At 49.7% G+C, this 12934-nt stretch overlaps 1 protein-coding gene across 6 annotated transcripts in view; it reads left to right on the forward strand.

The window, feature by feature from the left end:
* TDP1 (tyrosyl-DNA phosphodiesterase 1) overlaps positions 1-12934 on the forward strand; it is a 70563-nt gene that overhangs the window by 48857 nt on the left and 8772 nt on the right. For 5 of the 6 annotated variants that reach the window (XR_004959687.1, XM_036262790.1, XM_036262781.1 and 2 more), the window contains one exon: positions 4682-4790. Coding sequence is in view for 5 of the 6 variants with exons in the window: in XM_036262790.1 (XP_036118683.1) it covers positions 4682-4790 (109 nt within the window). In the remaining variant the exon portion in view is untranslated. Of the gene's footprint in view, positions 1-3013; positions 3216-4681; positions 4791-12934 lie in introns of those variants that run through there. The other variant, XM_036262801.1, reaches the window with a different exon arrangement.

A 12934-nucleotide genomic window follows, 5' to 3' on the forward strand; every position in this document is an offset into this window, starting at 1 on the left:
AATGTAGAAGGGACACCACCCCAGACCTCCCTCTACTTCCTGCGCCACCTCTGAGGACCTGCCTTGGGCTCAGCCCGTCTCTTCGGGGCTCGGGATTCCCCGGGAGGCGACACTGCTGCGCGTGGTGTTTCTCAGCTGATAAAGCCAGGTCCTCGCATCTGTTCCTTCCTCTCTTACCCCTCCCCTCACCCCGCAGTCCAGTCTCCACTGCCATCTGCGCTGTCCAGAAATGCTCTTCCTGCGGCTGCAGGCCACTGCCTCCGACCCCGTCTCCCCACCCCTCAGCCACAGCCCGTCCTGAAGCTGTGGCCTGCCCACCTGCCTGTGAACCCTCGGTGACTCCCCTTGGCCCACAAGACCACGTCCAGAGCCCTGTGCGTGACGTCCAGGTCCACTGTGACCTGGACCCGCTGCCTCCCAGCCCTCCTGACGCGTGCCGGGGCTCCGTCACCTGGGTGCTGTTCGTGTGCAGGCGAGGTTGGCTGAGCATCAAGTGCCACTTCCCTGCCTCAGAGGCGCTGCCGTGACTTGGAAAGAGACGATAGAGATGGACACATTGGAGAGATGCCGAGGACCAGAAAAAGAACTCTCCGGAGCAGCCCAGGTTGAGGATCTAGGAGTGTCAGCTCTGGAGGCGGGAGAAGGAGCACGGAGCTGGGATCATTCTCACAAGCCCCTGGACGCCGAGTGTGTGGCTGTCTCCCTGTAGGCCCCCTTTTTCCCGTCTGTGAACGCGGACAGCACAGGATCGTTGGGAACTCACAGCTGTGGCCTGTGAAGAGTGGACGGCAGCGTGAGCATGCACACGGCTGCAGTTCACCTTAGCGGTCTCAGAGCAGCAGTTCAGGAAGGTGGGGGCAGAGACCGTCTCCCTCAGAATGCTGACGGCACCCCCACAACGACGCCATGCAGGTGTGTCCTCCAGGAAGCTTCTAAGTCCCCGCCGGAAACACGTCCAGGAGGGACGAGACAGCCGCCTTCTGGAACCCACGTCCTTACCGCTCTGTCCACCTTGGATTACGTGCACTCCTCCTAGAAGGGTCAGCTGCCGTCACTGCTTTACCCAGGAGAGCGCACTGGGTTTCACTGCTGGGGGCTCCTCGGGCCCACCAAGAAATGAGTCCCATCTCTAACTGAAACGGGAGCGCAGCCCTTGTTCTCTGTGACTGAGCTGAGCTGCTGAACCTTCCGTCACAGAGAGAACCTGCCCTTCTCCCAAAGCCGACGAAGGGAAAAGCCAGTGATTTCTCGTGTGTGATACATGTCCACCCTCTCACCTGGTGTTTTATAAATGTATTGTCGTAACTGTCTTTTAAGGATCCATGCCTGGGAGGGTGCCTTCCTCAGTTTCATAAAATGCCAAGTGGTACCACTGTGATATATAAATAATGATAATTAGAAGACAGCTTCAAATTATTTGACATCCAGATTGAAGGGAAAAGTGGCACTTTTTTTATATAGTTGTAATACCCTAGAATTTAGATCAGAAATGGCATTTAAAAAAAAAAATTGCTTCCTGTCAGCCATGGATGGCTCAGACTTTGAGTGTGAGGTCAGAGACCATGAAATAGAGCCAGATCTGGGCGCAGGCCCAGAGACCTTAATCCTTCACTGTGATCATTTGAACATCGCAGAACTAAGCCAGGAGTGAAGTTATTTTTACCTGAAACTCCATAAAGTGTTTAATAGTCATTAAATTGGCATCACTTCCAACCTCCAGCTCTTCCTGAAAATGTCAGGAACGAAGGTTCCCAGAACGTGGCGCGGCCTGCCTCGGCCTCGGCCCCGGCCCCAGCACTGCCTCCGACGTGTGCGGGGAAGAGCGTCCTGCGCTGTGGCTCCGGGGATAAGGCCTTTTGTTTACTGAGTGGGAGGAACTTGGGGCCAAGAATTAGAAAGGCAGTACCCGACTTCCCGCCTGGCCACATCGTAGCTATGTGGCCCTGGGCAACTATTTAATCCCCGAATGTGTTTCCTCCTTTGCAAAATTTGAGTTATCACCGCAGAGAACACCCTGAGCATACTAGTGTTATACTCATTCACGTCCACATGCCAGGTGCCTCTTAAGGTTCTCCTCGGGTTCACCTGTCGAAGGTAAGATGTGGGGAGACACCGGTGCTGGCGTTTAGGAAGGTGGCCCAGCAGCCTGTGCTGAGTGGGAGGAAGTGGGGGGCAGGGGAGAGATGCAGGCGCCTCTCCAGTCGTCTGTGGCTGCAGCTGCCTTCCTCCTCTGCCCTCATAAGTCCCTGGGTTTTATCAATTCTTCAGTCTCTTTCACATTCGTTTCTTTCTGTTTCCACTGACCCCACTCACCCACACCTCCTGTGTGGCTCAGTTTTTGTTGTGATGATACTTTTAACCCTTGTATCCCACACCCAGCTCGAGTTTTCTGGCTCCAGTGATTCTGATGCTGCTGCAGTCGGAACCAGTCTGCCTTTCTAGTGGAACTCTGTTCAAACCCTTCAGCAACTCCTCCCTGGACGGAGTCAAGGCCCCCTCTGTGACTGGGGTCTTAGACATTTGGGTTGTAAGTGATAGAGAGCCAACTCAGACAGTCTGAGAAAAAGGGCAGACAGAGGGCAGGCCCCTTGCTTCGGGCACAGCTGAGTTCAGGGGTTTGGGCCGTGTTAGGATAGCTGTCGGTTTGACGGGCACGAGGGCGCCCAGCACCTCGAGGCTCAACCTTACTAAATGAGCCCGGCAGCAGAAAGAGTGTCTCTCCCCGACCCCTCTGATGTGGGCCACACGCCCATCCCGAGTCACCATGGCCAGGGGGTGGGCCCGGTCACAACCACAGATGTCCACGCTGCTTCCCTCTGCAGCGGTCCCAGCCCGCCTCCGGATCAACCCACAGCCCCTGCGCCTGCTCTCCCTCGGTTAAGCTGCCCCCTCGCTCTTCTTCCTGCCACCTCTGTTTATCAGAATTATACCAGTGTTTCAAGCTAAACTATTTTCTACAAAGTCTTTCCTTACCCTGCAGCTGACAAAGGCCATTTCTTCTTTTTCTGTGTAGAACTTGGGCCAGGCATCTGTCACGTGCTGCCCTTCACTGTGTCTTCAGCCACCACCTTCATCAGTGCTCTGATGACCCCGAGCCGTTCTGGGGGTCTCGGCATGCAGGGCTCTTCCACGTACGTCGTTCATTTGCTGTCATGCAAGGAAGGCACTGTAATCCCGTTGTACAGCTCATCTCTAAGACTTGTGTTCAGTGCAAAGTGAGAAGCATTAATATAATATCCGGGCATTTTATGTCAATTTTACAGATGAGGGAATTGAGGCCTAATTAGTGGCCAAGTGTCCCATCGACGCCTTTTTAAGTTCTTGGAACATGTAAGCTCTTTGCCACCTCTGGCCTTTGCAGATGCTGCTCCTCTGCCTGGGACATTTTTTTCCATGCTCACCTGAGCAACCCTAACCAGCCTTCAGAGTTTAGTTTAAATGTCAGTTTTTTAGGGAGGCTTTCACTGACTGTCCCCTCTCCCCAAACCTAAAACAGGCCTACTGTTCTCTTCTCATCCTCCTGTTTTTCTTCATAGTGCTTATCACAAATTGTAGTTATTTTACTTGTTAAGATGTAATTGTTTAATAAGGCTGTACACCCCGTGAGGACAGGAACGGTGGCATTGGTGGTAACTCCTGCATAGTCAGTGGCTGGCACTCACGCCTGACACAGGAGCGTCTCAGGAAATACTGTGGGGAATGAATGAATGAGTGAACGCATGCAAACCTGAGCCATTCGCAGAGCTCAGGAAATACCAGAACAAAGGCGAGCTAGAACTCAGGTGGCCTGTGGTCAGCATGACCTCAGCTCTCAATGTGTCCTATCCTGTACCCATAACTAGTCCCCTACTAAACTGTGATCACCAAGGCACAGAACTGCAGTCCTCGTTCTCTGGGTTCCGAGGGCATGAGCCCTGTTTGGTTTGTGGGTGTTTAGGATACGAAGGTGGATACGTTTGGATGAGTAGATAGAAGGAATGAGAGACAGGCGGACCTGCAGACCAGGCTAATCATTGAAGGGGGCCAGGAGAGCGGATCCGTGTGTGGAGGTGCTGGGGGAACAAAGCGAACACGTCAAGCTCCCAAATCCTGCGCAGGCCCCGTGTTAGAGGAAGTGGTGGTTAGTGCATCAGCCTCTGCACAGAACCTGAGTTTGCGCCCTGATTAAGATCCAATATTAATACCCTGTGCTGGAGTTCTTGGAATAAACCTTCCATTTTGGGGGGTCTTGAAGAGTTCACCTTTCTATTCCTGTCACATTGTATTGGAACGCTTTCCTCGTACGCGAAAGCAACTTTTATCTCTTCTTACACCAGAGTGAGCCGCCTGTTACTATAGCAATGCTGAAAGTATTGGGAGATATTTTTATACTGTCTTCTAAACACTCCAAGCTGCACATAGCGGTTCGTTGAAATACCCAAAATTGTTTTTCTCTTGTATCTTTATATCCTATATTAAATTTTCACAAATTCTGCTATAATTTAATTTCTGAAATTTGACCTCTTATTTTTAGGAAAGAATAATTTGGGGGTGATTGTAAGTATATTTGATCTATCAAACATTGTAAATAGTTCTGAGATAACTTGAATTTTGTTGTGAGCGCCCTAAAGACATAGTGTCTTCCTGGGATCTGTCTTTTTAGAGAGTGGGGTGCATCATAAGTTCCTCTGTGTGTCTGCAGGGCCTGGACAGCTTCAGAGTGAAACAGAAATTCTTCTCGGGCAGCCAGGAGCCAACGGCGTCCTTCCCTGTGCCGTACGACCTGCCCCCAGAGCGGTATGGAAGTAAAGGTGAGACACATGCAGGGAAGCCTGGGCGGGGACCAAGGCAGAAACGGTGCTCAGGAGAGGCCCGGCCGGGTCTCCGAAGGCCTGGCTCGTGGGCACTTGGGGAGCACGGGTCTCTGGAGGCTTTGCTGCCCTGTCTGGGGCCGCTGGAGCTGCGGTTCTCAAACTGGTTGGTCTTGGAACCCCTCTGCGCTGTCGTCATTGAGGGCCACAGAGCTTTTATTTATGGGTTCTATCTGGGTATTTACTGTCTCAGAAAATAAGACCAAGAAATCTGAAAATCCATTTATTGTTTTAAAATAACAAACCCATTATAACATCTATATTTGTATGACTATTTCCCAAAAAGGTTGTTGAGGGAGGTGGCGTTGTTGGCACATTCTGCAGTTCTTTCTTCCCCGGGTGAATGGAAGGCAGCTGGGTTCTCACGGCAGGAGACCACGGCAGGTGGTAGCACACATGTCTCAGAGCCTCTGGACACTCGTGCAGAAGTGAGAGGGACAAATAATGGCTTAACATGATGATGAAAACAATTTTGACTGTATACCCCACCACCACCACCTGCTTCTCAAAACGGAGGGCCCCGATCACACGTTGTAACTGCTGCACTGGTCTGTGACTTCCTCACAGTGAAAAGTCGGTGGATGGTTGGCTCAGGTTCAGGGGTTTCTGGGGGAAGGCTGGCCGGCTGGCTGGCATGGGCAGCCCCTCCCCTGACGCAGCCCCAAAGGCTGCAGTTACGCTTTTCTCAGCGGGGAACGTCCATCTTTGAGGTGAGTTCATGCAGGAGATGTACAGTCGGGTGTGGGGGAGGAGCAAACTTGCCTCTACCCTGAATGTTCTTCTGGTAACAAATAGACATGAGAGGTGAGCAAGAGAAAGTAACCAAATGTAATACATACATGTGTGTGGGAACCCTACATCCATGAGAGAGTCAGACCCACATACAGGAGGTTCAGATGCAGAAAGGGAACCTGGGTACATAAGACCCTGAGCTAGGGATGAGCTAATGCACCTGGGAGCTCAGGGTGATAAGAGGAGCAGATATTTGGTAAATAAAAGTTTGCCTTGCCTTATAGGTCAGTCAAAAGAGGTTATCTAAGGCCCTTAGTAGTTAAGGGAAATTTCTCTTGCAATTTCCGAGGTTAAAGTTGCCTTTAGCTCAAAACAGCCTGCATACCACAAAGACACCTTGGGGTGACTCATTCTGAACCCCCACACAGGCCACGCTTGCTAATTTAAAATGGCGAAAGCACCTGTCACCACAACCAGCATATTTTCTCTGGAAGCTAGAGGCCGGCACAGGTAGTTAAATTACAACCTCTAGTTTGTGAGCAAATGCTGAATCTGAGCAGGGAAATTTTGGGTTTTGATCAGAAAGTTTTAATGACATCACCCCATTAATATTCCAAAATCTCTGACTCCCCAGCAGTCAGCCTTGCCCAGTGGGTCCCTTTCTTCCCAGGGCAGTGAAGGAAAGGCTCTAGCTACTCCCCACCCATGTTGGCTTCAGTGGTGATGGGCCCACTTCTTAGATTGTGTTGACACAGCCAACACGCAGTCCTTCCATGACCGGTCGTGTTGACACTGAGATTCAGAAGGCGTTTCCCCCGCCTCTCCAAGCTCTGTCCATTCTTTTGAGTCCTATAAATCTGTTGTTTATTCTTGCATATTCATTTTTCCTTAGATTGTATAGGTTTTATCAGAATTTCAAGGAATCTGTGACCACCTTTGCCACCCCACCCCATCCACACACACACACACACACACAAATGGACAACATTGCTTTAGAACCAGACTGTGTTATTTGTGATGTTACAACTTATGAAGTGACCTTGGGCAGGTACTTGCATTCTCTAGACCTTAGTGTCTCTGTCTGTAAAACGAGAAAATAAGAAAGCCTCCTCCAGGGGGTTGTTGAGAAGAGTGACCGAGATGTGGTCTGTAATGCACTTAGAACCGTGTTTTAGTTCAGAGTTAGTCTGCACAGGGTGGCCATGCTCCTGCTGCCTGACATGCCCGGTTCAGCCCCTGGTGTGTAGCAGTGGTTGGTGCTCATTCTCTCCCTTTCTCTCCTGAGCGGATGACAAACACAGCCTAGGCTGGTGCGGGGCAGTCTTCCAACCTGCCCAGCATCCCAGGACAGGGCTGATAATCCTAAATCCTCAGCTTTGTGCTGCACCTTTGTCCTTTCTCCTTTTCTGTTCCACTTGTTTGTGTGTGTGTGTTTGAACCCGAGTTCTCCTGAATAAACATGTTAGAGGTGGGGTTTGACTGTAATCGCCTTAGGCCAGGGTCTGGCCCTGGGCCTGTACTTCCCATGCAGCCCTCAGCTGGACTTCTGCTCCCTCCCTTTAACCACAGTTCCAAAGGACCTCGAGAGCGAGAATAGAAGAGGTAGAAGAGCCTTAGAAATATCCCTAGGGCCCTCAGTCCCAGTAGAAAAGCGTTCCCAAGGATTGAACGTGTAGGCTGGGCGGCGTCTCAGAGTAACATGACTGTTATCTGGCCAGCGAGGAGAATGCTTTCCTTCTCTTCTTTATGAATTTTCTTCCAAAGATAAATACAAGAGCCTGGAGCATTTTGTGTTTTTAGTTTTACCTTCCACACTGCTTTATTGGCAGGTAGAATAATGCCAGGGGTTCACATGTGGCCAACATTCAAGGGAGCCATGTGGCCTGCAGAACAGCATTTTGCCAGGACTTGGAAAAGTGAGTGGCTGAGAAAATCTCAAATGCGATTCGTTTGAAAAAGTGATTTTCAAGCCACTAACACACAACAAGATCTTGTTAAAATCAAAAGACTATACCAAAAAAATCTTAGCAAAGATATACACAGCTGTGAACAAATTAGTTTATTGCAAGAGGCCACCAGACAATCCGGAAACCAATAAATTGATCAAATGGAGTAAAGCAAACCCAGAGGCTGGGCTGCAGGTGTACCTGGCTTCGTGCAGTGCCTGCTGCCCACTCGCCCTCCCTCCCACGCAGGCACCACCCGTGCTTGGACTGTGTCCGGGAAGGAGGCTCACGCCAGCCCTGGCCCTCAGCAAGCTTACAGTTACTCTTCTGTGAACTTGCACTTACCCAAACTCATTTTACTGTTAGGAGTTGTATTTTTTTTTTTTTTTTTTTTATTCTCATCTAAGAATATTTTTCTGTTTATCTTCAGGTAGAGAGACAGGGAGAGAGAAAGGGACAGAGAGAGAAACATCGACAGGAGGGACACATCGACTGGCTGCCTCCTGCTCGACCCCAACCAGGGCCGGGGACAAACCGCAACCCAGGTACATGCCCTTGACCGGAATCGAACCTGGGACTCACTGGTCCATGGGCCAGTGCTCTACCGCTGAGCCAAACCGGCCAGAGCAGGAGTTGTATTTTAAAAGAAAACTTTTTTTTTTTTTTTTTTTTTATCCTCACCCAAGGACATTTTTGCATTTATCTTCAGAGAGAGCGGGAGGGAGTGAGGGGGGAAGAGAGAGAGAAACATCAAGATGTGTCTTCTCACATCAATGTTTCTCTCTTCTTCCCTCTCTCCCTCCCACTCTCTCTGAAGATAAATACAAAAATGTTCACGGGTGAGGATTTAAAAAAGTAAAAGAAAAGCTTTATAAAGCATAATCACCAACATTTTAGAATCTAACATAAATTATTGCTACATGTCCCACACGCTGGGTGACCCTAAGCCTGAAGGGAAAGCGAAACACATGGGTGTGATCTCTCCTCCCTCTCCCGGGGGCTGTGATCTCTCCTCCCTCTCCCGGCAGCTGTGATCTCTCCTCCCTCTCCTGGCGGCTGTGATCTCTCCTCCCTCTCCCGGGGGCTGTGATCTCTCCTCCCTCTCCCGGGGGCTGTGATCTCTCCTCCCTCTCCCGGGCACGGCTGCCCTGTACTCCCTTCCCACCTTTGGTTTCCTTGTTGTCTGGTACACTATTGAGAAAGAGAGGTGAGGTTGAGTAAGGCCTACCTTATTTGGATTCAAAGAACAAGTTATGTGTCATGTTTAGGAAGTAATTAAGTATCCAGAGCTTCATAGGTTTTAGTTATATTTTATTAAGTGGTCTGTTGCTTTTTTAAAAATACACATGGTATCTATATAGTATTCTTTTCTTTCAGAGTTTCTACATAATTTCAGGTTTACAAAATGTTACCCAAAAAGTACAAAGAATTTCCGCATCGTCTTCACCCAGCTTCCTCAAATGTCGATATTTTATCACATTTGCATAATTCCTCCTTCCCTTTCCCCATGTTAATTTCTTTTTTATCCATTTGAAAGGAAGTTGTACGCTTCATGTCCCTTTTTCTCTAAGTACTTCAATATATATTTCCTAAAAATAGACATTCTCTTACATAACCACAGTACTGGGGAGTGGAAATTTTCTCCGTGTCCCTCTTAGTTCCTCTGGCTGGTTGAGTAAAATGACAAGACAGTTTAAGGGGAGAAAATAATGAAACTTAACTACATACATATGTACATAGGGGGACTCCATGAAGACATGAAACTCTACCCAACAGGCAGGTCAAGCCGTTGTGGTGCACATTCCGTCTTGAGCTAAGGAGAAGGGGGGCTGTGGTTGGGGTTTCAAAGCGGGAAAGGCAGGTCGCCTGGAGATAAAGCACATGCGTGGCCCTTCTTTAACACGAGACCGATCAGTGGGCCTTGCCGTCCTCCCTGACACACTGGCTCATATAAACTGTACAGGCTGGGATGGAATCGCCCTTCCTGGAGCAGGTCCTCTGTCTGAATTAGTTTAGGCAGTTTGAGGGAAGGTCAGAGGTGTTGCCTGAGTCTTTTGTTTCTTAAAAATAACCAACTTAAAATCAGTATCCCAAAAGACATATTTTGGGGTGGCAAAGTTTGCTCCCCTCAGTTCCCAAAGGGTCTAACCATTCCCCCTAATGTTTAATTTTAAATAAGTTCTTGCATTTAGATAATATGGGAATAAACTTCAGTCCAGACCTATCAGAATTATTGCTAAATAGTAGAGCCCAGATTTATAAACTATTTTCGTGAGGGAAACAGAAATTTGATTTAATCTTCTAATCCAAAGAAAATACAAAAGATGTAGAGCACTTAAAACTGTAGTTGATATGTTTCATTTTAATTTTTAAGGACCTGTTTCTGGAAGATCTTTAGAAATGAGTCTTTTTTTTTTTTTTTTTTTTTTTTTTTTAGTGAGGCGCAGCCAGACGTTTTTTAGATACGCTTTTGTTCATCTCCTTTAAGATCTGTTTTTGCTTCATTGCACAAGCAGAAGGCTGAAACTAAACTTCCAGGTCAGGCTTTAAAATGATTTTATAATCAGAAAGCTTAAGGAAATCTACAATTATCAAAGTAAAAAAGAGTAATCGATCAGATGACCTTGAAGTAGATAAATACCTGGTCTGGCCAAAGCGAGAGCCAACAATGTTTATTTGGGATGTAAAAGAAGAGCTGTTCTGGCCCTGGCTGGTTTGGCTCAGCGGTTGGAGCGTTGGCCTGCGGTCCAGAGAGACCCGGGTTCGGTTCCCGCTAAGGGCACGTACCTCGGTTGCAGTTTGTCCCCGGCCCTGGTCGGTTGTGCGGGTGGCAGCCACTCGATGTGTCCCTTTCACGTCGATGTTTCTCTCTCTCTCTCTCTCTCTCTCTCTCTCCCTCCCACTCTCTCGGAACAAAAAAAAAAATGGAAAAATGTCCTCCGGTGAGGATTAAAAAAAAAAAAAAAGAGCTGTTCTGGAAACCCGCACTCGGGCAGCAAACCAGAGTGTTCCTATTAGGAGGAGGACAGGCTTTTGTGAGGAAGGAAAGGGGAACAATTACATCAGTAGAAGGAAGGAGTTTCTGTGGGTGTTAATAAGCTAAAGGAGGAATTTCTGTCGATGCAGAGGAGCTAACGGAGGGATGCTGATTCTGAAGACTGTCTTTCATTTTCGGCCGTGCAGTCCTAACGCCGGCTTCCCTCTCGTGCAGTCCACAGGCGGTGCCCAGTTCTAACCTCCCAGGGGTCTGGGGGGCGGCATGCGGCAGCTCCTCCGGGGGGCGGCCCCCACTCGGCCTGGAAGCGGCTGCGTCTGTCTGGTTCTCTCCTGCGATTACAAGTGACTATAGTTCCACCAGGTCGGTGACGCGGGTCAGATATCTGGGAAATTTCCTCCGTGTTTCAGTCTCCCAGGTCTTTTATGTAGCCCTTGATTTCAGAGTAGGCTAAAGTGAAGTGACATCAGAAATCTATGGCCGTTGGTGCATCTCCGGGATCACACACCACACAGTCTGCTCGTGCCCAGTACAAGGAAGAATGAGAAGTAACTGCTCGGGTGAGACAGTGCTTCCGGAGGTAGTGTATCAAGTTCCCCGGCAAAGAAGACAGTGGGAAATGCACCTATGGGTGTTTGAGCCTGGGGTAACTGGGATAGAGGGTCATAAGCCCATCACCCAAGAGCCATTTCTTAGAGGAATAGAGAAGGGAACCTATCCCACTGAGTAGACCTGATACTTTTCTTGGGCTGGGCTGGTTGAAACACCCATTAGGACTTACACAGCATATAGGACAGTGACAGTCCTCACCCACTATGAGTTTAGGGTGGTGGTAATTATCATAATAATTATAACAGCAGCTGGAACTCCTTGAGTCCTAATTATGTTCCAGGAACTGCTGCTGAGCACTGGACGTGAATTAATTCATTGATTGTTCACTCCCCCGTGATACAGGTACTGACCCTACCCCCAGGCACTCGGGTTATCTCAGCCAAGGCCTCCTGGGCAAGCTGGTTCCAGCATCCATGCCCCCTTTACCCTGACTCTGTAGCACCTCCCCACAGAGGGCAGAGTTTGGGAATTACAAAGACGTGTAAGATGCACGCAGTCCCTGACCACAGGGCGAGTTGGGATGAGGGTTCACCCTGAGATAAAACTTCACAACTGTCCCCTTGTCCCCAGCCTCCTGCCATGTCCTTAATGTGGGCCTCCTCATGTCCTGCCTACACGGTGCTGCTTGCTCACCACCCTGGCTCTGGCCTCCTCCCACTGGACCATCCTCTACACCCTGCACATTGATCAAATGCTCTGGTTTTAAATCCTCCCATCGTATCCAGGAAAAAGTCCCATCCTCCTTAGCCTTGGACCCCAAACTCAGATCGTGTCAAGATCACCTTTTAAACTTGATAAAATGCATGTCACTAGGCCCCAGTGCAGAGGGGCTTGGAACAGGCTTTCTGGGGGTGTGGGGAGCGTTCTCACATCCGCCTGGTTAGGGAACTGCTGTGCAGACAGGGCGAAGTGCAGAACTCCAGCACCGTGGCGTGCCTGCTGGGTTGTCTGCCCCCCGGACTGGAAACTGGGCACCTCAGCTTGGTCTAGCAAGTCCTTGGTGAGGAATCTCTAGTAGCTACTCATATAGCAAGAATCGGGGTGTCCTGTGCCTTGGGGATGAAACAGACCTGATGTTAGGCAACAGCAGTTTGAGGGAAAGGTGGCTGAATACAGACAAGTCCAGCCACAGAGGGTGGTGCTCCTGGTGGGAGAGAGCAGGTGCCAGTGAGCAGTCATGGGGAGTTCAATCTCCAGCCCCACCAGCCCCTCGCCTGTTATGAAACCAGCATGTAGCACAGGCCCGGGTTTATGGTGCTCTCACGAGCTTGTTAATGAACCAGACGTGTGGTTTCGTGCTTTCAAACCATCCCAAGGCCAGAGGCAGGAGAACAGGGTTCTAACAACTTGTTGCCATCTCTGATAACTTGTTTCCTGCTGTGGTTTGTTTGTTTGTTTGTTTGTTTGTTTAAACTTATTGAAGTTGATTTTAGAGGAAAGGAGTGAGAGACATCGATTTGTTGTTCCACTTATTGATGCATTCACTGGTTGCTGCTTGTATGTGCCCTGACCGCGGATGGAACCCACAACCTTGGCGTATCAGGACGACGCTCTAACCAACCGAGCCACCCATCCAGGGCTTCCCTGATGTTTTATTGCTCGCTCTGCAATCACCCAACAGAGTGAGGCTGTGCGGAGAGAGCAGCCCAGGCGCCCGGACCTGCCATCTGCCCCTTGGGGAGAGGAGAAGGCCCCCTGAACACAGATGGCCGGGCCAGGCAGCCCTCAGTGGGCTGGCCCCCCTCAGTGGGCTGGCCCACCTCAGTGGCCAGCGGAGCTGCTCAGTGGCCAGATCACTG

This window comes from Molossus molossus, unplaced genomic scaffold (assembly GCF_014108415.1).
Source record: "Molossus molossus isolate mMolMol1 unplaced genomic scaffold, mMolMol1.p scaffold_m16_p_1, whole genome shotgun sequence".
In the NCBI taxonomy this organism is placed as follows: Eukaryota; Metazoa; Chordata; class Mammalia; order Chiroptera; family Molossidae; genus Molossus; species Molossus molossus.